Source organism: Chiloscyllium plagiosum, chromosome 16, assembly GCF_004010195.1.
Source record: "Chiloscyllium plagiosum isolate BGI_BamShark_2017 chromosome 16, ASM401019v2, whole genome shotgun sequence".
Taxonomy (NCBI): Eukaryota; Metazoa; Chordata; class Chondrichthyes; order Orectolobiformes; family Hemiscylliidae; genus Chiloscyllium; species Chiloscyllium plagiosum.
This window is the reverse complement of record NC_057725.1, coordinates 50,983,355-51,011,180: the sequence shown is the minus strand read 5'-3', so window position 1 is coordinate 51,011,180 and position 27,826 is coordinate 50,983,355. Positions and strand designations below refer to the sequence as shown.

General features: G+C 39.8%; 1 protein-coding gene across 1 annotated transcript in view; it reads right to left on the bottom strand.

Moving 5' to 3' along the window:
- Positions 1–27,826, bottom strand: part of gtf2h1 (general transcription factor IIH, polypeptide 1) — a 71,451-nt gene that overhangs the window by 3,817 nt on the left and 39,808 nt on the right. Inside the window, exons 9-14 of the mRNA XM_043706099.1 lie at positions 27,501–27,619; positions 25,126–25,213; positions 19,874–19,962; positions 12,487–12,604; positions 4,981–5,071; positions 3,786–3,901 (exon numbers count right to left, since the gene is read on the bottom strand). Coding sequence (XP_043562034.1) covers positions 3,786–3,901; positions 4,981–5,071; positions 12,487–12,604; positions 19,874–19,962; positions 25,126–25,213; positions 27,501–27,619 — 621 coding nt within the window. The remainder of the gene's footprint in view (positions 1–3,785; positions 3,902–4,980; positions 5,072–12,486; positions 12,605–19,873; positions 19,963–25,125; positions 25,214–27,500; positions 27,620–27,826) is intronic.

The window sequence follows — 27,826 nt, the reverse complement described above, 5'->3', positions numbered from 1 at the left end:
GCCCATGTTTGGCGACACCCATTTATACAAGCCAGTATGTCAGACCAACAACTTCTAAATATTTTAAACCTCCATCTTCTTATGTTTTGGGTTATTTAGCATTGTAAATATTGACAGTCATATTACAAATTAAGTTTGTTAACCAGTTTTACATGTTCACTGAATAAATTTTCTTTCATGATAAATCAATAGTTTTGTACTTAAAGCATTCCAATCAATTGATTCTTATTGTCCAAGTCTAATATAGTCTAAGCATATGATTAGCCATTTTGAACCAATCTAATACGATCAGTTGGGCTCACAGTGTGGCACACTTAAACTGCACATATTAACACCTTGCAGAGAGAAAGAATAGGTCATTGCACTATGCCTGTTTCAACTCAACAAAATAGGTAACAACCATTTGTTTGTTTACTTCTCAGGATAATGCCCTGACCAATCAAATCAGTCAAGGTCTAGATTAGAGTAGTGCTGGAAAAGCACAGCAGGTCAGGCAGCATCCGCAAAACAGGAAAATCGACGTTTCGGGCAAAAGCCCTTCATCAGCAATAAATCAGTCAACCTGTCTAGTTTAAATTGTAAACAAAATCCTGGCTGTTAAAAGGGTCAAATGGTATTGATGGGAATACAGTATTCTCCACTGGTAATACCTCTGCTAATCAGAGTCCACTTGCCAACCAATCAGCATTCTCCTCTCATGCAATATAAACATTGGTTTTCTCCTTATGAAATATCCTGATGAGTGCAAGACAAATAATTTCAACAAAATGTGTAGTTTTTAAGCAATACTCAAAGCCAGGTTATTAGAGTTAGTAGATAAGTTGAAGTTGGAATTAAAAGCAGAGGCTAGGAAAGCAAAGATAATTGCATAACATTTTAAACTAGTTGTAGGGCAATGTAAACCAGTCAGTAATTTGATTGAGTTAGCTAAAATGCTGCAAATGAAGCAGTTTGGTGTAGAAAAGGAAATGAAAATACATTAACTTCAATAAGAAAGAAAGAAAAATAATGAAAACTTCAGAGGGATAAAAAGCAAAAGGAAAGAGCTTTTTTTAGATTAAGGACCTCTCTGAGGTTGAATATCTTTGGAATTCTCTTCCTGAAAAAGTGGTGACTGCACAGTCCTTTAACATTTTTAATGCAGAGAGAGAGAGAGAAAGAGATAGATTCTTGTTAAGCAGTGGGGTGAAGGTACTCGGGGATATGCAGACTTGAAGTTACAATCAGATTAGCTGTGGTTATACAGAACGGCCAAGCAGTCTCAAGGGATTGAATAGCTTACTCCTGATCTTTGTATGTATGTCCCACAGGCAGAACAGACCCAGCAGTGGTGGTGACATAATGGTACCTTCTTGAACCACTACAGTCTAGGAACACCCTTAAAACTGTTACGAAAGAAGTTCCAGAAATTTGACCCAGTGACATTGATGGAATAATGATGATACAATTCCACATTAGAATGGCGTATGGCTTCGTGAAGAATTTGCAGGTGTTTAGACTGCCGTGCATTTAAGGCTGTCAGGTTTGAAGGCACTGTCAAACAAACCTTGGCGAGTTACTGCAGTGCATCTTGCAGATGGTACACATTGCAGTCACCAAATGGAAGGTCAACATAGTGAATGTGATCCCAATCAAGTGGGTTGCTTTGTCTGGATACTGCCAAGCGTTTTGAGTGTTGCTGTAACTGCATCCATCAAGACAAATGGAGAGTATTCCACCATACTTTTGACTTCTGTCTTGTAAATGGTGGACAACAACTGGGGAATCAGGAGGCATTACATAATTTCTAGCCTCTGACCTGCAATTATAGCCATTATGAATTTATATGACTGGTTCATTCAGTTTCAGGTCAATTGTAAACCCCTCCACCTTGATATTGATTGAAGGGGATCTAGAAATAGTTATGCCATTGAATTGGATAAATGTGAGGTATTGCATTTTGACAAAACAAACAAGGGCAGGACCTTTATGATTAATGGAGGGCCCTGGGTCATGTTGTCGAACAGAGATCTAGGGGTTCAAGTAAATTGTTCTTTGAAAGTTGACAGGTAGACAGATTGGTTCAGGCTGCGTTTAGCATGCATGCCTTCATTGCTCAGACCACTGAGAAGAGGAGTTGGAACATCAAGTTAAGGTTCTACAGGATGCTGGTTGGGCCTCTTCTGGATTACTGTGCATGGTTCTGTTTGCACTGCTACAGGAAAAGTATTTTTAAATTGGAGATGGTTCAGAAAAGATTTACCAGAATGCTGCCAAGACTGGACGGTTTGAGTTATAAGGATAGGCTGGGATTTTTTTCACTGCAGCATAGAAGGTTTAGGGGTGACCTGATAGAGATTTATAAAATCATGAGGGGTATTGATAAAGGGAATAGCAAACGTCTTTTCCTGCGTGTGGGCAAACTTAAAACTAGGGGGCATATTTTTAAGGTGAGAGGAGAAATAAGGGGCAACCTTTTCAGAGAGGGTGGTTCATGTGTGGAATGAACTGCCAGAGGAAGTGGCAGATACAAATACAGTTACAATATCTAAAAGACACTTGAATAGGAAAGGTTTAGAGGGATGTGGGCCAAACGCAGGCAAGTGGGACTAGTTTAACTTGGTCAGCATGAACGGGTTAGACAGAAGGTTCTATTTTCATGCTCTATGACAAGGATTGATGCTGAGATTTATGCATGTTGAAGATCGTCATTGTCTGGAACTTGCTTGGCACAAATTTTACTTGCCATTTGTCAGCACAAGCATGATTGCTGCTAGAAGGATGCCTGTGGTGGGTGTGATAACATCCCTACCTCTGGACTACGAGGCCCAGATTCAAGTCCCATGTGTTCATGAGGTTTGTAATAATCAGACTGATTTGAAAATATCTAATAGCTCAATGTTGCTAATGTCCATCAAGCTATGCCATATCTTTAGGCGAGGGAAGAAATTAAAGAGATGCACAGCAAAATACTCTTGCAATAGTTATGAAATAATTACCAATTTGAGAAGTTAAATTACTTGGGCTTAACCACATTCATAACAGTATTAAGTATAATCTATACTATCCATTTATTCTCTTCCTAGCCACATTGTTGTAGCAGACAAAGGTATGTTCCCAATGTCCGGAAAACTGGTACACTTTTCCTTTTAGTATCAATATCTAGTATTTCTACTGATCAGTAACAGCACGACTTGATATATAACTAAACTTTATTTTACCTCAATCATAAGACTTGGTCCCACCTCATACCTTAAAACACCATCTTTTATAATCATTGTGCAAATTTTATCTTTTCACCCCCTAGCCATCTTGTGGCCTTTCCGCACAAGACTGGATATTTAATATCACGTAAAATCTGGCCCATGCTAAAAAGGAGAATGACTTGATACTGCTCACAATTAAAACAGATTGGCTTAATGGAGAGTACACAGAGAGGTAATTATGTAATAATGCAGGAAGTTGAGGCGTAAAATAAATATGTAAGATGAAACTTAGAACATGATTAGAATTTAAAAACAAAGATTGGGTCCAGGCAAATATTTTGTCAAAATGAAAAATATCAACCAAAGTGTTTTTCAGATGAGTAAATATTTTAATTTAGTTATGAACTAGTAATAGCGTGGAATGTCTGATTGGCTTTGTTCCAATTTCAGAGTTTGATAATTTAACAACTTTGAAGTTCATGATTTTAAAACCCTGTGACGTTTTCAGTTTCCATAACAATGCAAAGGCTAAACTGTGTTTAAAGTTAGTAGCTTTAACCATTTCTAACAAGATGGTCTGATCTAGATTCAATTGCTTACCTTCTCCTCAAGGAATGGTGTATTGACAGGAAAACAGGACCAGAAATGTCTCAGTAACTCCGCCACTGCAACATACAAATGTTTGAGTTCCATCTGGACATCACTTGGCATAATCTCTACAATAAAAACAACATAAAATGTGCTTAAAAAAAACACCTGATGTTTTCAGATTCACACACCTTTCGCAAGCATGATTGTTGGGAGGCTTGCTGAACTGTGGACCAATCTCCTGACACCACTGCTAGAAACATATAGTGCAATAATGCTTCTGATGAAACAGAGATGGAAATGTATTTTAAGATTATTTAAGTGTAGGTTCTTGGAATTCTAAGTTAATCATACAAATTTGTCTGTGTATTTAGGATTAATAATTAGCTTATAAAAAACTATACAATTCAAAGCAATAGCAAGTTACCCCAAATTCTTTGGTAGCTACTCAGCAGGCTAGCTTACTAATACTTAAATTGTTCTGGGCTCAATATGAAAATTTTAAAGCAGTATTTTAATTCTCTCTGCAATGTAGAAGAAATAAGGCTGTTGTCATGGTTACATTGTATCATGATTCCTAAAATTCTATGATTGGTATAGTTACTAACTTTAGACTGCAATAATAATTTCAGTTTTACTTTTTTGACTTTTTGAGGTTCCCCTTTGCCTGTAGTGTCTTTCCATCATGTTCTCCCTTGCTATGATCAACACAGAACAATGATGAAACCTGTGACTTCCTAATCAAGACTGCACAATTGTGGGTGTCACATCTTGAATCATTGGAGGAGATGTATCTCTGTGGCCAGAAAACACGAAGGAACAAATGAACAGAAAGGCTGCATCAAACCATGGTTTTACAGACACATATAGTGGGAACAAATGTAATGACTTCAACACAAGCAAAAAACAGAAGTTGCTGGAGAAACTCAGCAGGTCTGACATCGTTAGTGGAGAGAAAACAAAGTTAATGTTTCAAGTCCAGTGACTCTTCATCAGGATGTTCTGATGAAGAGACACAAGATGCGAATCATTAACTTTGTTTTCTCTCCAGATGCTGAAAGACCTACTGGGTTTCTCCAGCAATTTCTGTTGTTGTTTCAGATCTCCAGTTTCTGCAGTTCTTTGGTTATGACTTTAATACAGTTACACAAAAATGCAACATTGGTGACACTGCACAAACATTCTGTGTATCAGGACAGATACTCACGGTTTACAGCTTGGGATGTTCCTCCCTGCATGAGCACTCCACCAGGTGACAAGTCAGTAATTGCGCTACTAGCCATGCTGCTGGACAGAACCTGAACAAAGGGTTTGGAAGAAAAATGACATTGATTTTGAACTACGCTTTAGAGTCAGTGGAGTAAGGAGAAAATATGCACAGTTATAAAGTTGACCTGCCACATTAATCCAAGCTTGAATGTTTTCCAGGTCTTGCTGCATATCGATACAGATTGCTTGGGTATGTAAGGAGCTACAAATAATGCTGAATATTGGGTTATCATCAGCAAACATCTCCATTTCTGACCTTAGGATGGAGGCAAGGTCAGTGATAAAGCAGGGGAACATAGTTGGGCAGATGGACATTACCCGGAGGAACTCTTTCAGCGATGCCCTGGTGCTCAGACTCCAACCACCACAACCAACTTCTTTGTACTATGTTTGTCTCCAAAAAAGTAGTGTCAGTATACGAGGAGGTCAAAATTATGTGCTACATGGTGACTTTACAATTGGAAGCATTGTAAACCATGAGGAAGATAGTATAAAGTTTCAAAAAGACATGGGCAAGATGGTGGAATGGACAGATGGGTTGCAGATAAATATGAATGCAGAGAAATGGAAGGTATTTCATTTTTGCAGGAAGAATGTGGAGAGACAACATAAACCACACATATATATTAATTAATGGAAGTAGCATGCTACAGACTGACATAAGCAATTCCATAATTAATGAATCAGATTAAAAACCTGCAGATTAGCTACATCCAGTTGCAAATGGCAAGCTACTAAATAACTGGTAGAGGCTCCATAAACATCACCAGCCTCAATATGGGGAAGTCCAGCATACCAAAACAAAAGACAATGTTGAAGCATTTGCCATTATTTTCAGTGGCTAACTAATCTTGGACTTCTCCTGAGGTAACCAGCATCACAGATGTTAACCTTCAGGTAATTCGATCACTTCATGTGTTATCAAGAAATAGCTGAACACACAGGATTTGGAAAAAAAATGTCGTGAAGATTTGTGCTTAACAACTTGCATTGCCGCTAGCAATGAAGAAGATTGTCCACATTTGTTCTTCCACAAAATGTAGGGCACATCCCATTTGGGTTTGCCAAAAACACACCAGTGTACTCTTAATCATCAGCAAAGTGAGGCAAGCTGTAACTGATAGCACTAGTAAGGAGATTTAACTCAGAAATAACCTGCCCAGGGACGTGCAGTTTGAGTTCCACCAGAGCCACTGGCTCAAGGCATTACTATAGCTTTGATCCAGACACCGTCAAGAGTACTGGATTCCAGATGTGAGGCGATTGCCCTTGACTTCAACGCAGCAATTGGCTGAGTATGACTTCAAGGAGTCCCAGCAAAATTGAAATCAATGGGAATCATGGGGAAAAGTCTCCACTGACTGAAGTCATATCAAGCACAAAGTTGTGGTAGCCAATGTCTCAGGGCATCTTGACGAGAGGTCTTCAACATGCTTTGCCCAACTATCTTCAACTGTTTCAACTAACCTTTCCTCTATCATAAAGTCTGAAGTGGGGATGTTTGCTGACAACTATGGTTTTTGATACCATTCACAACTCCTCAGATACCAAAAGAGACTGTACACACAGCAACAACAGGACAACTTTCAGTTTTGATTCAACAGATGGCAGTCAACATCTGTCCCACATTCGTAACAAGCAATGACCATGCTTCAATGTGAAAGAATCCACTACTTTTCCCCTGATATTCAAAACAGCATTACTGAATCCTCCACCACCAATATCCCAGGGATTACAATTGCCCAGGAATTTAACTGTGGCTATAAAAGCAAGCCATAAGGTTTTGAATCATTGGAATCTATTCCTGGGTAGAATTAACCTGTATAAGGAGGACAGATTGCACCTGAATTAGAAGTATTATACAGGTGGGAAGATTTGCTAGAGCTGCTTGGGGGGATTTAAAATAGTCAGGCAGCGTGTGGGACCCGGGAGATAGTGAGGAAAGAGATCAGCCTGAGACCGGTGCAGTTTGGAAAAGCAGTAAGTGCAGACAAGAACAAAGTAGAGAATGATGTAGACCAATAAATTAAACTGCATTTATTTCAATGCAAGAGGCCTAACAGGTAAGGCAGATGAACTCAGGGTATGGTTGGGAACATGGAACTGGGATATCATAGCAATTACAGAGACATGACTCATGGACGGACAGGACTGGCAGCTTAATGTTGCTGAGTATAAATGCAATAGGAAGGATAGAAAGGGAGGCAAGCAAGGAGGAGAAGTGGCATTTTTGGATAGGAATAACATTATGGCTGTACTTAGACTCTCAGTTTTAGAGAGATGTACAGCATGCAAACAGACCCCTCAGTCCAACTCATCCATGCCATCCAGATATCCTAAATTGATCTAGTCCCATTTGCCTGCACTTGACCTATTTCCCTCCTAACCCTACCTATTCATATACCTATCCAGATGCCTTTTAAATGCTGTAATTGTACCAGCCTCCATCACTTCCTCTGGCAGCTCATTCTATACATGCACCGCCCTGTGTGAAAAAGTTGCCCCTTAAGTCCCTTTTAAATCTTTCCCCTCTCACCCTATATTTATGTCCTCTAGTTCTGGACTCGCCCATCCCAGGGAAAAGACCGCGTCTATGTGCCCTATCCGTGCCCCTCAAGATTTTATAAACCTCTAGAAGGTCACCTCTCAGTCACTAATGCTCCAGCGAAAACAGCCCCAGCCCAGTTCAGCCTCTCCCTATAGCTCAAATCCTCCAACCCTGGCAACATCCTTGTAAATCTTTTCTGAACCTTTTCAAGTTTCACAACATCCTTTCTATAGGAGGGAAACCAGAATTGCACACAATATTCCAAAAGTGGCCGAACAAATGTCCTGTACAGGCACTACGTGACCATGACCTCCTGACTGCTATACTCAATGCTCTGATTAATAAAGGAAAACATACCAAACACCTTATTCACTATCCTATCTACCTGCGACTCCACTTTCAAGGAACAATGAACCTGCACTCCAAGGTCTCTTTGTTCAGCAACTCTCCAGGACCTTACTATTGAGTGTGCATGTTCTGCTGATTTGCCTTTCCAAAACACAGCACCTCATATTTATCTAAATTAAACTCCATCTGTCAGTCCTCGGCCTAGGGAGGATATTTCTGGGAATAAGTCCAGGGACGTTATTTGGGTGGAACTAAGAAATAAGAAAGGGATGATCACCTTATTGGCATTGTTCTATAGACCCCTCAGTAGCCAGCAGGAAATTGAGCAACAAATTTGTCAGGACATCTCATTTGTAAGGAAATCTATAAGGGCTGTTATGGTAGGGGATCTAGAGTTCCACAATAAAGCCTTAACAGCTTAATTAGATACCATAGGACAAAAGGTACAATGCATAGGAGTTAAGGGATTATTTAGGAACAAAAACCAGTGTACAGAACATGAATATTGCTGTGAGAGACATGCTGTTGAAGCTTTCACCTTGCATTCATCAGAAGAATGCCAAATTGCAAATGATCAAAACAACTTATACCATAAAAGATAAGGAATGCTGATAGATTGGCAAGTTGACTCTGTTGTTCTAGATACTGCCAAAGAAAGCAACAGGGAATTACATGCCTCCACATGCTTCCAGGTAATTCGAAAGAAAAGATGCAAAACTTGTACATTTTTCATTTGTTTGGAGAGAACAGTTCCCTGCGTTTGAATGTTCTAACAAGTGTAAAAGTGCAATGTTACAAACTCAACTAATTTTATCAAATTAGTTATTCTTATAACAATTAGCACACTCAAGGTTTATTCAGCAAGTGCTATCTGGTTGTGGGATGATGTGTACGAATTGTTATTTTGGTTTGGTTTTTGTAATTACAGGTTCATTGAATACAGCTTCTACTCTGTCTACTATGAACACCTGGAGGAACTTGTGGCCAAAAGAGAAAATGCTGGAAAATTTCAGCAGGTCTAGCAGCATCTGTAAGGAGAGAGAAGAGTTGACGTTTCGAATCTAACTGACCTTTGACAAGATTTTCCAGCATTTTCTCTTTTGGCTTCACATTCCAGCATCCGCAGTAATTTGCTTTTATTTATGGAGGAACTTGTGGTTTGATTCAGCTAACTAATTGATGGGACACATGGTTTACCTAACTTGGCTAATTTGGTTGGAAGAATAGGAAGGCAGAATATTTTTTATTTGTCAACATTTTTTAAATGTTGGTTTCATAAGAGATTTTGCTGATAAACTTACAAAGTTATCATACAGATACAGCAAGCAATTAGAAAGATAAATGGTATGTTGGTGTTTCTTGTAAGGGAACTAGAATACAGAAAATTACATCTTGCCACAATTATACAAGACCTTGATGAAACTACACAATGGGTACTATGCAGCTTTATCTCCTTATCAAAGGCAAATATATTTCTGTGGAGGCAGTGCCACAAAAGTTCACTAGATCAATCCTGGAATGAGATATTGAGTTGGCTTGGCCCACACAAGCTAAAGTTGAAATGAATGATTGGAATCTTATTGAAACTTCTGAGAAGCCTTATTGGAGTAAATGCTGAGAGGTTATTTCCCCTGGCTACAGAGTGTAGAACTAGGGACACCTCAGGTTAAGGGGTCAATAACTCAAGAAGAATTTCATCACACATTGAATTGGAAATCTTAGCATTTTCCACCACAGAAGACTATGGATGTTCAATTATAAGAGTACACTCAAGGCTGAGATTGATAGATTTTTGGCCTCTAGGAAATCAAGTAGTATGGGGTCTGGTGACAAATTGTAATGGAGATCAAAATCAGTTTTAATCTTATTGAATGGCACAAAGGGCTTAAATAGATGCACAACCTATTTCTACTCTCATTTCCTAGTTTAGATTTTGGTTGATTTAACTGGCTTCCAATTCCCATATCTTAATTTAAAATACTTGCCTTTGTGTTTAGTTCCCTTCTTAGCCTCAATTCTCCAGTTTCCTCTTGAATTATCCTATATCCCACAACAATCTCTAAAATCAGTTTCACGAACTATAACCTGCTATAACTAGAACCCTCTTCTCTCTTCACTTTGTCCCACCATTGGTGTTTAGGCACCATATTCTAAAACTCACGCCTAAACCTTTTTGTCTTTACCTGAAGACTATCTTTAAAGCCTACCTCTTTCTTCAAACTCTTGGGAATGTCATTTAACCTTTCACACACATTTTCTATCATGCACGGAGGGGTTTGGTTTTTTGTAAAATTGCTTTGTAAGCACAAGTTCACTGTTAATGAAGTAGCCATTATTTCTAGTATTTTCTGCTTTTAACATGAGTTTCCAGCTTGTTCTTTTTTAGAAGTTATCAGGTTTAATGCACATGTTCTCTCTCTCTCTCTCTCTCTCTGTCTTCACACAGTCCCAGTTCTGACAAAAGCAGAGCCAGAATCATTCCAGAATGTTGAAACAATTTATTGATAATATTCTCCATATAGATTGAACAACACAAAATATAATCCATTATAACAACTTTTCATGTAGAGCACCAGGTTTCCTTTAAATGGAGAGGGAAACAGAGGAAATTATCCCTAAGACAACAGCTTCAGATCACAATCAATTTGATCTCATGCTCTTTTCCCAATCTCACAAAATATGGGGCTACGTTCTCGATACCTGTCTTAGTACTTCTTTTGTTTTCTAAACTTTATCCTGATACTGACTCATGCTGTGGTTATGTTTCACAGTTTCTGGTAGTGTTCTGCCCAACTGATCAATTTTAAAAATAAAAAATTCTTTCAGGGATTGTGAGCATATCTGTCAAGGCCAGCATTTGTTAGCCACCCCAGCCACCCTTGAGAAGGTAGTACTGAGCTACATTTTGGAACAGCTGCAGTCTATGTGGTCAAAGGACGTATATAGTGCTATTAGAAAAGTGCTGTTATAAGCAGCAGGTTGTGTATTCTCAATCCTTGTCATTTGGTATGAACTGTCCAATTTGGCAATACAGAAGGAAGAAGAAATTTCAGATGAGGCATGGAAGATCACCAGGTATCTTCAGATGAGTCTATTAATGACTCACAGGAGGAATCTGACGGTGCACATGACTTAGGCAACATCTGGAATACAATGTACAGTTCTGTTCTCTGCACTGTAGGAGGGCAATGGTTACTCTGGAGAGGATAAAGAACAGACTCATTAGGATGTTGCCTGGGATAGAGCACTTTAGCTATGAAGGGAGGCTGGCTAGGCTGGGGTTGTTTGCTTTGGAGTAGTGAAGGTTGAGGGTGACGTGTTGGAGATAGAGAGTCATGGACAAGATGAATAGAAAGCAGTCTTCCCCTTAGTCAAAGGGACAATAACAAGGAGGCATAATTTTAAGGTGAAAGGCAAGAGGCTTAAAATGGATTTGAGGAAAGGCCTTTTCATCCAGAGGGTGGTGTGGGCCTGGAATGCACTGTTTGGGAGGGCAGCTGAGGCAGGAAACCTCACAATCTTTAAAAATTACTCAGATGCGCATTTGAAATGTCATTTCATTCAAGGTTATTGGCCTAATTCTGAAAGTAGGGTTTGTGGAGATTTAGTGGTACAGACTTGATGGAGCAAAGAGCCTCTTCTGCATTGTATGATTCTGTGATCCTATAAAGCTAGTTCAAGAAATTTGACCCATTAACTGTGAAAGAATTGTGCTATTGTTTCAAGTCAGGATGATATGCAACTTGGAAGACAACTTGAAGGTAATGGTACATCTATGTATCAGTTACCTTTGTGATTCCAGGTTGTAGAGTTTGTGGGTTTTATTCCTGAGTTTGGATAGGGAGTATTTGTAGGATAGTTTAATTGTGTGATGCATCACAACAGAGTGCAGGCCTGTCCTTACACATCTAGAAACCTTTCTTCAGAGGTCTCCAGACAGCAATCAGGAGCAAAACATCAGGTTTCTTTTTTTTATCTCTACCTCCCTGGTCCTGAGATCAGTTTTTGCATTCCAAGTGCACTCTCACTTCTGATACTGGTCAGGAATACAGCAGACAAGTTCTGATTTTACAGTTTAACCAAGTAACAAGTGACATCTTCAACCAACATACTAAACAAAAAGCCCAACTTTCACCAGGCCAGGGAGCTGATTGGAAAGCATTATAAATCAAGAATTAAGAAGTTTAAGACCTATAATGGTGCATCTAATATCCTGAGGAATTCAATCTCTAGTTTGGCTCTTCAGGAGAAGGATAACAAAGATAATCTGTGAAATGCCTCAGAAGAAAGCTCTTGTACCTTCTGGCATTGGTTCACACTTTCTGGGTACTATATATTGCCCTCTCAATGAATGGGAGGTTGCCATAAGGTTGAGCAAGAATGTTAGAACATCCAGGATGGGTCATTTTCCTGCCTCATTTTCTCCAAGTGGTTGTTTTCTTACAAAGTTTAATTCTACTTTGGTCCACTTTCTGGCTGGTTGAAAATGGTAAACAGTCAAGACAATTCCAAGAACAAAATATTATTGCTTATTTTAATTGATCATACCTGAGCAAGATTAGGATTGTAATTTGCCATTTCTTGTCGAATACAGTGCACTGAATTAATGATATCCTGGCTAGATGTGTAATGTTGAGACTGAACAGGCGTTGGACCATGGAAATATCTAAAAGAAAAACAGAAAGATAATTGAAACTCACCAAACCTGAAGCTGTACTTTATTTTAGTTGCATAAGAAGGAGCTGTTGCCAGAACACTAAGAAACATGATACCGAAGTCTCTAGGATTTATGGTATCCCTAAATTTTCAAACTTCAATCCAATGCAGCTCACTTAAGAGTTTCAAAGAATTACACAAAGAGGTTCCACACATTTGTCCTTTTTTACAAAATTAACATCTGCAAACAAGATAGAATGCACTTATTACAGAATAAATTGCAATGGCCCTAATTATAGGGACATACCATATAGTGCAAGATAGACCATCTTTGCTGCTTGATTTGCTTACAATTTCTAGTTAAATTTTTGTTTAGATATGGCATCAGAGAACATTTTGTTCACTAGCATAGTTTGAATTAGTTACTGCCCTCAAAGATTTTATTGTTATTCGAGTAATTCTACACCATCAGGACAGATTTATCATTAAGATGATGCAAAGAGTCCACAGAGTACAGCCTTCAATTTTCAATTTAACTGCAACAATTACATTCCCTCCACAAATGAAAAGAATATTAATACTTATGATTTTACACTATTGGTAATTAGCCTGATAACTCAAACAACAATTGCTATTCACCCAAGAAACAAAGAGAACCTAAATCCAGTCCCAAGCAGCAAAACAAATAAATTAATAGGTTCATGAGGAAAAATACAAATTTTAAATGATTACATACAAGCAGCTTTTTTCCACTGCACAAACTCAAATTCAGAATGTCAGATTATTTTTTGGAGGCTAAACATAGTCTTATGCTGGAGTTACTACAGGGAATGATACTATTAATTTTCACTCTTTGGGAAGCACACACATTCAATCCTGCCTCATGTGCCCACTCTCCAGTATTGTTCATCTTTTGCAGTTTTCTCGTCTTCAGCTCATTCTCTTTAGATTCACATTTTACCAACGTCCCCCCCCCCCTCAAACTTGTAAAGATCCTCAGCATTTTTTTAAAATGGACTGTCTTATGGAGTTCTTTTTCATGGATTTCACGTCTTCCAGTCCAATGGTACAAGTGTGAGGTTTAGAAGACAATTATGTTTTAGGACTACATCTTTTGTTTTATAGGAGTTTATAGTTTGGGACTATGTCTTTAAATTTCAGATAAATAAAATATGTCATATGATATTCTGGAATCACTGACAGTTAATCTGTGCACATCAATTGTTAAAAATCAAGATGAGAGGTGTCAGATTTTTCTTGAGATGGAGATACGGTTACCTCTGAAGGCAATGACAGTTGTTTCTAAGTCCACAATAAGACATCTCCTAGAACCCAGAAAGGTGCCATTAATGTCACATTGGAAAAATTTGTGTCAGAGCCTGCTCCTTTATTTCTAGCATGAAAGATGGCTGTGATCAGAGATAGCTCATTAGCATTTCAACTTGAATATAAAGCTAGTGCTCCTCTTGTCACAGAGGATGGGGAGAAGGAAGACATTTTAATATCAGATTGCAAGCCTTCCCTAAAAACCCTGAAAATTTCACAGAGAGGGGACTTTCAGGTCATGTGGTATAGATGGGCAGCACAAAGAGACAGATGTTAGCCAGGACTGCAATTTAAACAAATAAAAGGCTGACTCTATTGTTCACTGTGTGGAATATGGGTGGGAACTCTTATCAACTGACAGATCAAATTTGTGCAGAGCTAAAATAATATTTAAAGGTTTGCCTTGCTGAAGATAAAGTGAGAATCCCCAGAAACCACTTGTGGTGGAAAATAGAATAGCAAAGAAAAAGAACAGAAGTTAATGTCACTGGACTAGTAACCAGGAGACCAAGGCAATACTGATTAGGTTAGATTCCCTCCAGTGTGGAAACAGGCCTGTCGGTCCAACAAGTCCACACCAGTCCTCCAAAGAGTAACCCATCCAGACCCATTTTCCTCTGACTAATGCACCTAATACAATGGGCAATTTAGCCTGGCCAATTCACCTAACCTGCACATCTTTGGACTGCGGGAGGAAACCCACACAGACCTGGGGAGAATGTGCAAACTCCACACAGCCAGTCACCCAAGGCTGGAATCGAACCTGGTTCCCTGGTGCTGTGAGGCTGTAATGCTAACCACTGAGCCACCATGCCGCCCAGCTCTGGGGAGGTGGGTTTGAATCCCACCATGATAGATAATAAAATCTAAATTCAATCACTGATCAGTGATTGATAAAAACTATTCTCATGGTGCTCATTGTCATGAAGCAATTGTCATGAAAACATATCCGTTTCCAGTTCATAATGTCCTTTAGGGAATGAAAGATCAGTCATCCTCACCTGATCTGGCCTTCATGTGACTCAAACTCCCAGCAATATGGCTGACTATTAACAACCCTCTGAGGTGAGCTAGTAAGCCACTGCCAAAACACTGGAAAAAAATACTGAAACTGGACAGACTGACCTGGCATCAACTAGGCACTGGAAACAACAATGGCACACAAAATGGAATAGAGTACAAAAGCAAGGAAGTTATGCTAGAACTTGGTGGGTGGTGGAAATCTGTTAATCAGTTCCTGAAAAGGTGGTCGAATCAGAAACTCCCATAGCATTTAGATCATCAGACCATAAGACATAGAAGTAGAAGTTTAATGTCAGAAAATTTTCTGATTCAGAATGTGGATGTACCTACTAGTGAAGGTGCAAAACTTGACCTACTCTTGAGAAATAAGCAGGGCAGTGACTGAGGTGTCAGTGCGGGAGGACTTTGGGGCTAGCGACCATAATTCTAGCAGCTTTAAAATAGTGATGGAAAAAGATAGACCAGATCTGAAAGTTGAGGTTCTTAAGCGGGAAAGGCTAATTTTGACGGTATTATGCAAGAACTTTCAAAAGCTGACTGAGAGCAGATGTTCATAGGTAAAGGGACTGCTGGAAAATGGGAAGCCTTCAGAAATGAGATAACGAGAGTGCAGAGACAGTATATTCCTGTTAAAATAAAAGGAAAGGCTGGTAGGTGTAGAGAATGCTGGATGACTAGAGAAATTGAGGTTTTGATTGAGAAAAAGAAGGAAGCATATGTCAGGTATAGACAGGATAGATCGAGTGAATCCTTGGAAGAGTATAAAGGCAGTAGGAGTATACTTAAGAGAGAAATCAGGAGGGCAAAAAAAGGGACATGAGATAGCTTTGGCAAATAGAGTTAAAGGGAATCCAAAGGGTTTTTACAATTAAGGACAAAAGGGTAACTAGGGTGAGAATAGGGCCCCTCAAAAATCAGCCTTTGTGTGGAGCCGCAGGAGATGGGGGAAGATACTAAACGAGTATTTTGCATCAGTATTTACTGTGGAAAAGAACATGGAAGATATAGGATGTAGGGAAATAGATGGTGACATCTTGAAAAATGTCCATTTTACAGAGGAGGAAGTGCTGGATGTCTTGAAATACATAAAGGTGAGTAAATCCCTAGGACTTGATCAAGTGTACCCTAGAACTCTTTGGGAAGCTAGGGAAGTGATTGCTGGGCCCCTTGCTGAGATAGTTATATCATCAATAGTCACAGGCGAGGTGCTGGAAGACTGGAGGTTGGCTAACGTGGTACCACTATTTAAGAAAGGTGGTAAAGACAAGCCAAAGAATTATAGATTGGTGAGCCTGCCATCGGTGGTGGGTAAGCTGTTGGAGGGAATCCTGAGGGACAGGATTTACATGTATTTGGAAAGGCAAGGACTGATTAGGGATAGTCAATATGGCTTCATGCCTCACAAACTTGATTGGGTTTTTTGAAGACAAAACAAAGAGGATTGGTGAGGGCAGAGAAGTGGACGTGATCTATATGGACTTCAGTAAGGCATTCAACAATGGGAGACTGGTTAGCAAGGTTAGATCTCATGGAATACAGGGACAACTAGCCATTTGGATACAGAACTGGCTTAAAGGTAGAAGACAGAGGGTGGTGGTGGAGGGTTGTTTTCAGATTGGAGGCCTGTGACCAATTGAGTGCCACAAGGATCGGAGCTAGATCCACTACCTTCCGTCATTTGTATAAATAATTTGGATGTGGACCTAAGAGGTATAGTTAGTAAGTTTGCAGATGACAGCAAAATTGGAGGTGTAATGGACAGTGAAGAATGTCACCTCAGATTACAATGGGATCTCGATCAGATGGGTCAATGGGCTGAAGAGTGACAGATGGAATTTAATTTAGACAAATGCAAGGGGTTGCATTTTGGGAAAGCAAATCTTAGCAAGACTTGTACACTTAATGGTAAGGTCCAAGGAAATGTTGCTGAACAAAGAGACGTTGGAATGTAGGTTCATAGCTCCTTGATAATAGAGTCACAGGTAGATAGGATAGTGAAGGCAGCATTTGGTATGCTTTCCTTTATTGGTCAGAGTATTGAGTACAGGAGTTGGGAGGTCATGTTGCAGCTCTACAGGACGTTGGTTAGGCCACTTTTAGAATATAGTGTGAAATTCTGGTTACCTTCCTATCGGAAGGATGTTGTGAAACTTGAAAGGGTTCAGAAAAGATTTACAAGCACGTTGCTAGGGTTGGAGGATTTGAGTTATAGGGAGAGGTTGAATCGGCTAGGGCTGCTTTTCCTGGAGCATCAGAGGCTGAGGGGTGACCTTATAAAGGTTTATACAATTATGAAGAGCATGGATAGGATAAATAGACAAAGTGTTTTCCCTGGGGTGTGGGAAAACTAGAACTAGAGGGCATAGGTTTAGGGTGAGAGGGGAAAGATATAAAAGAGCAACAATATATAAAGGGCAATTTTTTCACGCAGAGGGTGGTGCATGTATGGAATGAACTGCCAGAGGAAGTGGTGAAGGCTGGTTCAATTGCAAAATTTAAAAGCCATCTGGATGGGTATATGAATAAGAAGAGTTGAGAGGGATATGGGCCAGGTGCTGGCAGGTGGGACTAGATTAGGTTGGGATCACTGGTCGGCATGGACAGGTTGGACTGAAGGGTCTGTTTCTGTGCTGTATATCTCTACGACTAAGTTGGCCATTCAGTCCATCAAGTCTATTCCACCATTCAATGAGATCATGGCTGATCCGATAATCCTCAATTCCACTTTCCTGCCTTTTTCTCATAATCCTTAATTCCATTACTGATTAAAAAATCTGTCAATCTCAACCTTGAATATACTTAACCACCCAGCCTCTACAGTACTCTGCAGTAAAGAATTCCATAGATTCGTGATTTTCTGAGAGAGGAAATCCATCTTTATCTCTGTCTTAAATGTGTGGCCATTACTGTGTGATTATGGCCTCTGGTCCTCAACTCTCCCATGTGGGGAAACAACCAATGCTCTCTTTAAACTGCACGGCTGCTTCAAGGTTCCTTGCAAGCTGATCGTTATGCCGAAGAATTGATTCCCGGTTTTGGGAGTCGACTGCACACCAATAAAATAATTAAAGGACAATTGGAAACAACATTTCTGCATCTACCCTGTCAAGTGTCTAAGAATCCTGCATGTTTCAATAAAGTCACTCTTCTAAATTCCAATAAGTACAGGTCCAAGTTACTCAACTTCTCTTTATGAGATAATCCCTCAATACCCAGGTTCTACTGAGTGAATTTCTCTACACTGCATCTAATGTCAGTATATCTTTCCTTTGATGAGGGGACCAAAACTGTTCACAGTGGTATTTAAATACTGAATTATATTGCCATATATTTGAAGGGCCAAAAGATTGAAAATGGGATTAGTGTGGTCATAGGTTTCACAGAACTCCATAGAATCCCTACAGTATGGACAATTTGGCCCATTAAGTCCATATTGACCCTCCAAACAGCATCCCACCCAAACGTGCCCTTACCTATCACTATAACCCTGCATCTCCCATAGCTAACTCACCAAGCCTGCACATCCTTGGACACTATGGACAATTTAGCATGGCCAATCCACGTAACCCACACATCTTTGGGCTGTGGGAGGAAACTGGAGCACCCAGAGGATACCCAGGGAGACACAGGGAGAATGTGCAAACTCCATGAAGACAGTCTTATGAGAGTGGAATCGAACCTTGGTCCCTGGCACTGTGAGGCAGCAGTGCTTACCACTAAGCCACCATACCACCTCCTTTATTGACCAAGGATAATGATAGACTGAACGGGCTCTTTCTGTGCTGTAAATATCTATGAGCCTGACAGTCATAGAGATGTACAGCACGGAAATAGACCCTTCGGTCCAACCCTTCCATGCCGATCAGATATCTTAAATTAATCTCATCTCATTTGCCAGCATTTGGACTATGTCTCTCTCAACCCTTCTTATTCACATACCAATCCAAATGAGTTTTAAATGTTGTAATTGTACCAGCCTCCTCCATTTCCTCTGGCAGCTCATTCCATACACGCACCACCCACTTCTGGACATTGTGTCAGAATTGGGACTATTGCCCCACAGACTGTTCAACCAACAACCTGAATTAGACATTCTGATAGAATCACACTATACAGATAAGGTCCCAAACACCACCATCACTGTCCCACCTCACTGCACCTGCCCCAGTTACAGGACAGACCCACCAGAGGTGGTGGCACAGTGGTATACAGGTGGGAGGGAGAAGCCCTGGGAGCCCTCAATATTAACTCCAGACTTCAGGAATGCCATGGCATCAGGCAAAGAAAGCTCCTGCTGATTACCACCACTGTCATCCTTCAATTGATGAATCAATACTCCCCCATGTTGAACATAACTAGGAAGTGAGGAGAGCAAGGTCACAGAATATATGCAGGTGGGGGATTTCAACTTCTACCACCAAGAATTGCACCACTCTGTGCTGTGCCAGCCAATTTCTAAAGAGCACAGACTGGGTCTGCAGTCAGTAGTGAAGGAACCAACAAGAGGCAAAAATATACTTGTCCTCACCAACCTACCTAAAGCAGATTAATTTGTCCATGACAGTATTGGTAGGAGAAAGACTGCATAGTCTTTGTAGAAATACCCCTTCCTTTGCATTGAAGCTACCCTCTGTCATGTTGTGTGGCACTACAAGAGTTAGATTTCCAACAGAACTAGCACGTCACAACTGAACATCCATGAGGCACTGTGAACTGTTAGCTGCAGAACTATATTCAACCACAATCTGAAACCTCATAGCCTGTCCTATCCCCTAATCCATGATTACCAACAAGTGAAAAAAAGACATTGCCGTTTAAATGTTGCCTGCTATGGAAGGTTGCTGAATCAGTTTAAATTACAGCATGCATGTTTGTGCCATGTATAATTTATTTATCAGTGTGGGGTCTCAGTGCCTTTCTATGAACCTACCTGTCTGCTTTCTTCAAATTTAATGCAACTGTCTTCTTTGAGTTCTTCTCTCCCAAATCTTCATACTCTATGGCTTCCTGCAGCTTCACCTTTCAAAAAAAAAGCAAGAAACAAATTTTATTACAAACAGTAACACATATGCTCATATCCAATTGCTGCTCTCTCCTACACCACCAACCACCCCATCTGATTTAGGCATTCTGATCCACTGAGCCATCCCCCTCAGCTAACGTGTAATGATACATTGCTTTCTAATTTTTTTGATCCTTTTCAGACAATTTCTAGTTGAATCAAACTCCAGTTTGACTAATTTCAATTATCAGTTCACCAGCTGGGAAATGTAACATGTTTCTCTATTAGTTTTATGCAAAGTTCAGTCTTTGAACCAGACCAGTGCTTTTCAAATTTTCTCCCATTCTCACTTTTTGATGTTCAAAGCTGTTGTGACCCCAGATCTAAAAAAGTTATCTGTGAGGGTCTCAGTGCATTGCCAGAAGAGATGTCTGTAAGAATGGAGTGGCTCCAGGTTTGGACGCCTGTTCGAGTAGGCATGTGTACACGTGCATGTGCGTGTATGTGTGTCTATCATGCCTGTAGGAACAGTGGAGGTTTCAGGATTGCAAGTATCTATTACCAGGTATGAGGGAGTAATGCCTGTGAGAGGAAGGGTAAAGGGAGGTGCAGAAAGAATGACTGCATGTGCATGTGAATGGGCGAGTGCTTGGTGATTGCCACTGTGGAATGCCTGAAAGAGGATTGTTTGGGGTATGGCTGAAAGGGGAGAGAAGAGGGGAGGGAGAAATACCTATGAAGAGAGAGAAGAAATACCTGCGAAGTGAATGGAGAAGAAATGCCTGTAAATGGAGAGGGGAGGGAGCCAGTAACAATACCTGAGATACACGAGGGAGAATTACCTTGAGGATGGTGAAGACAATACCTGTGAAGGTGAAATGGAAATGTTTTGGAAAGGAGGAGGGGTTGTCTGTGATAAGAGTTTGGGAGTGGAAAAAGAGAGAACACCCATGACAAGAGAGTATGAGGAGGAGGGGGAAAGAGAATGAGTATGACAAGGTGAGGGACAGTGGAATGCCTATGTGGAAGGTGGCGGAGAGATGCGGGAATATCAGTGGGAGAGTGCAGGGAGAATGAAAGACCTATGCTACTGGCATAAAGAAAGCTCCTGAATTTACAAGATGTTTAAGTAAAAAACATCCCCCTTTCCATGAAAGGATTCTGGCCTACAACTTCACTATTAAAAATAAGATTTAAAGGCGCCTTACAGCTGTTAGAATACAGTTGGAACTCCACACACAGACATTGCAGCCTTGGACCTTTGCACCCCCCATTCCAACAACTTGAGAAGGCCATAAATAGGTCATTTGAGCAATAACATTTTAACTTCTTGGCCACCACCTCAGTCATTGAAGCTTCAAAAAGGTGACAAGGGAAATCAGGGATAGCATAAAAGCAAAAGAGAAAGCATATAATGTGGTGAAGGCCAACCAGAGGATTAAGAAGCTTACAACCAAAGGGAGAAGATTAAATAAATAAGCTAGCCAGTAATATAAAGGAAAACTCTAAGAGTTTCTTTAGACATATAAAAGGTGAGAAAGGAACAGAAATGGACATTGGACTGCTGGAAAATGACACTGGATAGACAGTAGTGGGGAACAAGGAAATGGTTGAGGAACTGAATTATTTTGCATCAATCTTCCCACTAGGAGACACATGTAATATCCCAAAAATTCAAGACAGTCAGGGGCAGACTTGAGTATGGTGGCATTCACCAAAGAGAAGGTGCTAGAAAAACTGAATGATCTGAAGGTCAATAAACCACCTGGACCAGATGGACTACACCCCAGAGTTCTAAGAGAGACAGCTGAAGAGACAGTGAAGGCACTAGTGGTGATCTTTCAGGAATTTCCAGAGTCAGGGAGGATCCCAGAGGACTAAAAAATCATTACTGTGACACCCCTGTTACAAAGGGAGTAAGGTAAAAGACGGAAAATTACAGACTGATTAGTCTGACCTTGGTCATGGGTAAGATTTTGAAATCCATTGTGAAGGATGGGACTTTGAATACTTGGAAGTGTATGGTAAAATAGGGCAAAGTCAGCATAGTTTCATCAAAGGGAAGTCATGCCTGACAAATCTGCTGGAATTCTTTGAGGAATTAATGAGCAGACCAAGGAGAGCCAATGGATTTTATCTATCTGAATTTCAAGAAGGCCTTTGATAAGGTGCTGCACAGGAGGCTGCTGAATAAGGTAAGGGCCCATGTGTTAGAGGCAAGGTGCCAGCATGGATAGAATATTGGCTGTCTGGCAGAAAGCAGAGAATGAGGATAACAGGGTCTTTTCTCAGGATGACAGCTAGTGACAAGTGGTGTTCCACAAAGCTTTTCACTTGATATATTAATGACCTAGATGATGGCTAGGTTTGCATACAATACAAAGATAGGTAGAGGGACAGGTAGTATTGAGGTGGTGGGGAGGCTGCAGAAAGATTTGGACAGATTAGGAGCGTGGGCAAAGAAGTGGCAGATGGAGTACAACATGGGAAAGTGTGAGGTCATGCACTTTGGTAAGAAGAATAGAAGCATAGACTATTTTCTAAATGGAGAGAAAATTCAGAAGTCTGAAGTGCAAAGACACTTGGGAGCTCTTGTCCAGGATTCTCTTAAGGTAAACTTGCAGGATGAGTCAGTAGTTAGGAAGGCAAATGCAATGCTGGCATTTATTTTGAGTGGACTTGAATATAAAAGCAGGGATGTACTTCGGAGGGTCTTTAAGGCTCTGGTCAGACCACATTTCGAGTATTGCATGCAGTTTTAGGCCCTCATCTCACAAAGGATGTACTGGCCCTGGAGCGTATTCAGAGGTGGTTCACAAGAATGGTCCTAGGAATGAACAGCTTAACATATATGAGGAATGTTTGAAGACTTTGGGTCTATACTCGATGGAGTTTAGAAGGTTGAGGGGGGATCTAATTGAAACTTACACAATACTGAATGGCCTGAACAGAGTGGATATTGGAAAGGTGGTTCCATTGGTAGGTGAAACCAGGACCCAACAGCACAGCCTTAGAGTAAAGGGAAGACCATTTGAAACGGAGCTAAAGAGAAACTTCTTCAGCCAGAGAGTGGTGAACCTATGGAATTCACTGCCACAGATGGCTGTGGAGGCCAGGTCATTGAGTATATTTAAGATGGAGATAGATAGGTTCTTGATTGTCAAGGGGATCAAGGTTTACGTGGAGAAAGTGGGAGAATGGCATTGAGAAACTTATCAGCCATGATTGAATGGTAGAGCAGACTCAATGTGCTGAATGGCCTAATTTCTGCTCCTATGTCTTATGGTCTTAAATAACTGGACTGCAAAAGCAAGATCAGAAATCAACATTCTCACAGAACATAAATTTCTATAGGAGAAATATTGGAAAGCGACACTGTAGTGTCGCAATGAGTAAAAGGTGATTTTTACAGAGTATGAAGAGAAAACGCAATTTCAACAGGATCAAGAGCATGGTGCTGGAAAAGCACAGCAGGTCAGGCAGCATCCGAGGAACTGGAGATTGATGTTTCGGGCATAAGCCCTTCATCAGGAATGAGGCTTGTTGGCCAGGGGGTGCTGAGATATAAATGGGAGGGGGAATGGGGCTGAAGTACGATTGCTGGGAATGTGATAGGTAGATGAAGGTGTGCTTGGAAGCGATAGTTTGGAGGGGAGGGTGGAGCGGATAGGTGGGAAGGAAGGAAGGTAGACAGATAGGACCAGTCAAGGGGGTGGTGTGGAGTTGGAGGCTTGGGACTGGGATAAGGTGGGGAGAGGAGGTATGAGGAAACAGGTGAAGTCCACATTGATCCACATGTAAGCAAGATGCCAAGTTCAGGTAAGTCCTATTTTCAATAAAGTTGGGGAAAAAAAACATGGGCAAAATGACCCCACATTAAGCCATTATATAAAGTTAAGTTCATTGAACCATAGAATATTCATTGCATATATTTAAGACACAGGTGGATAAATTATTTTTAGGCAGAGGAAATAAGTATCATCAGGGAGAGAATTCAAAACAAATCAGCTATGATCTTATTGAATGGCAGAACAGGTTCAAAGAGGCAAAAGATTTACTTCTGCTTCTTTATCATATATTTGCTTGTAAATATTTTGTTCCATTGCCAATAGTGTGGAAGGAGGGAGGGATTTGGAAATGCAGCCTCATAGGATATAAAGACTGCACCTGAAGTCATTAAAGGTATAAGATAGGCTAATAAAATTCTCAATATAAACAGAAGATATTGGAAATAGCCAGTAGGTCAAGCAGCATCAATTGCGAGGGAAAGAGTCAATGTTTCAGGTGATTGCCAGCATGGAATTCTGGATTTTCCCCGAGCTATAAAATATAAAAGCCAAGAGGTAATGCTAAAATCTTTACAAAATCTTAAGACTTGTTAGAGTAGTTACAGAAGAGTTAGGTTTTACATTAATGGAGATTATTTGAAGGTCTGAAGATAATACACCAGATTCACTGCTCCCGAGTCTGTGGAAGCACCAATAGGAAGGCAAGTTAAAAAGATTAATTTTTTTTCATTCAAATGAGATGGATGATGGAAATATTTAAATTTCTGAAAAGATGGGCTAGTATAAAATACAGAACATTACATGGATTGAGATATAAAGGAGGAAGGACCATACAAACAAATACGGGAGAGGTTTAAAACAGAGAATAGGATAAATTTCTTTAGAACTGTGAAATTCACTTGCAGGGCATGTTGTGAGATAGAAACAATGACAAAATGCAACATTAGATCAGACAGGTGGAGAAAGAAAGGGACTGAAGAAATTTTGCTCAAGTGGAGCTGACAAGGCTGCTTCAGCAGAATGACCTACAAACTCAGGAGCAGGAGCCCTATGCAAAGTAAAGAAACTAATTGTAGTGTCTTGGACACTATCAAAGCTGAATCACCTAACACAGTTGAATAGTAATCAAACACAGGATCTTTAATGTTTGCATAACTCAGTCTGTCTTTGTGTAAATCATTGCAGACCCTTGACAAATGCAACTGGAATTTATTTTGCAACCGATCATGCTGAAACAAATTCTTCATGTGAAATGCAAGTAAGTCTTGGATAGACCATTTTATTAATTTAAGGCTTTATTCTGAGCTTGTATTTTTACTTGTTGTTGATTGTCATCTTGACTATAGTTCACTGTACACAAATCTGACACCAGAATGGTACCATTGTTTTTACCTTCTTGACCGGTGGCTGGAAGCAGTCTGAATCACGGGAATTACCATCAGTGCTGTTGTTCTCATTGCTCTGATCGTTTTGAGTTTCTCTGAAGGGGACACACAGAATTACATTACATAATTGCCCTCCACATACATAATTCCTCCAACTGTGGTCTCCTTTCATCCCTTGTTTCTCTAAACACATCAGTAGATTCGGTAACTACAAATACCTAGGTGCCATCCTGGAATTTCCTTTCAAAGCCACATTGCTTCCTCAATTATCTTTCAAGATTCTCCTTAAAATGAATCTCTGGCTAATCTTTTAATCAACTCGTTCTGCTCTCACCTGCCCCTTATTGGCCAAGTACCCTATGCTTCTCATGGCTCTGCAAAGCACTTTGAGATATTCTCCTACTTTAAACATACTACATAAACACAGATATATATAAAACGGTCTCTTATGGCAGGTTTGAGGGTACATTGTTTGAGAATGTTATGTTATCAACAAGTGGTGACAAGGAATATGTGATGGGGAGTCGTACAAGTTATGAAATACAGGAAATGAAAGTCTTCAGACAAAGTCACAACTAGTGCAATATGGACAATGGAATCAAAGTGTGCAGATGTAAGTTAATTACATATCAAATGCATTTTTTTTGTCATAAATTCTTTATGCCCACACACAATGAAAATTAACTTTGTAAAGTTGTCACATTATTATGCCCTCCTGCTAGTGGTTGGTTTAATGAAAAGACTTTCCTTATCAACTCCAACTTTAAGAACCAGAAATCCAATTGAATTTAGGCAACTCATCTTCTACTCTGTATTTGCCAATTAACCCCCATATCTTTGACTGTCCCATTCAGTGTTAGAAATTATGTTTATGTCATTAACCTCAAACAATTTTGTCAAAAAATGCATGATATAATTAATTTGCTTATTTTGTTTGAAAACTTAACATTATCTGATACTCTCTTTTATCTTTCCCTATTTGCAACTTTATAATGAGTAATTTTCACACACTTGGGCATACATATCCTGTTCTGTTCTGAAAATCATGACATAACTGTTATCTCAACAGATCCTTCAAAATGTGCTCTCATTCTTCAAAGTTATTTTGAAAGCGAGTGAACTGCAAGTGCATATTACTGAATGAAATTGATAGCCTAGAAAATTAGGTAAATTGTATCTATTCATGGAATCAGAGCTCTGAAAGAAAATATCAGGTCGTAATCGAGATTTATGGGAGAAGCAGAGACCTTTGAATTTTAATGAAGGTACTAAAAGGTTTTTTAAAAAAAAAGCCAATAAATAAAAGCAAATGTGTAATATTGTTTTAAATTTTGCCAAAAATATTTCACTAAATGAGGAAAAATGACAGACAATTCATTTTAGAAAGCATTTTGTGTAACGTTTTGTGGTATTGCGAGAAGCAGCACTGCTACTAGGTCAATGAATGATCAAATTCACATTGGAATTTCCCCTCAGTGTATCAGCTAGTGGCATGACAGAAAACAGCAATAGGAATTTCCCATTAAGTCATCATCCAGTTCTGACTGTGAACAGGAAAGTGTTGACGCATTATATTGAATGTCATATACACAAGGAAGTAACGTTCTGATGGATTTGGCAGTTGGTGGTAAAGAAACTGCTTGTGTGGGGGTAGGCCAGAAGGGCTGGCAAGTACTAGAGAAATTGTCCAGCCCATGGTCAGCTATTCCAAATAGTAACTTAGTTGAAGGCCCTGTGATTATAAAGGTAAAACTTAGACTGAGATCCAGCTACTGATCATTATCTAAAACCTCCATTAGAAAATGTACGAAGGTGGCTGGTGGTCAAACCTGACTGTGATCTCAACCACAACAGGTTTATTGCAGGTGTTGCCACGTGTCTGCGCAAAGGGGAGTGGAGGGGAGTTTGTGTTGAACTGATCACTTACTGAACTAACTTGTTGTCAATTCATCACAAAATAATTAAGACTCCTGTGGTTATGTTAGTGGGTTAAAGATCCTGAGAAGCATGTTCAAATCTCACCACGCAGGAAGAAATTTAAATTCAGTTAATTAAAATAAATCTGGAAAGAAAAACTGGTAAATAATAGTGATTTCATAATTACCTGATTTACACCTTTCTGGGAAGATACAATGTATTTCCACAGTCTGGCTGATGCAATTCCACAGCAATGTGGATGACTTAACTGTCTACTGAAATGGCCTAACAAGGCATTCACTTATATTCAAGATGACCACTCAACACTATTTTCTCAAGGGAATTCAGGAAAAGCCCTGCCAGTAAAGCCCACATTCCTTGGATTTTTTTTTATATAAAAAAAATTAACTAAAAGCTATGAATAAACTTGCAAAGGAAACCAGAGGAAATTGCATTGATACATACTGTTTGCGGAGGACGGCTGCCAGAACCATGGCACTATGATGATTGAAGCGACGGATAATAGCAGCATTGCTGCTTTCCTTGTTAGGTTTGGAGGATGTAGGTGCTGAGGATCCATAACCCTGTGAACAACATTTTTTTTGCTTCAGTAAGACTGTTAGGTTAACAAGTGAATACAAATCTAAATATAAATTTAAAACTAAGTTTTTTACCAATCCATTTTTTTCTCTACATTACACATGTCTGAGAAGAAACATCATAAGTCATGAAAATAAACATTTGCCCTTTATTGAGCACTCTACTCCCAGTCCAAATACATGCATCGGGCT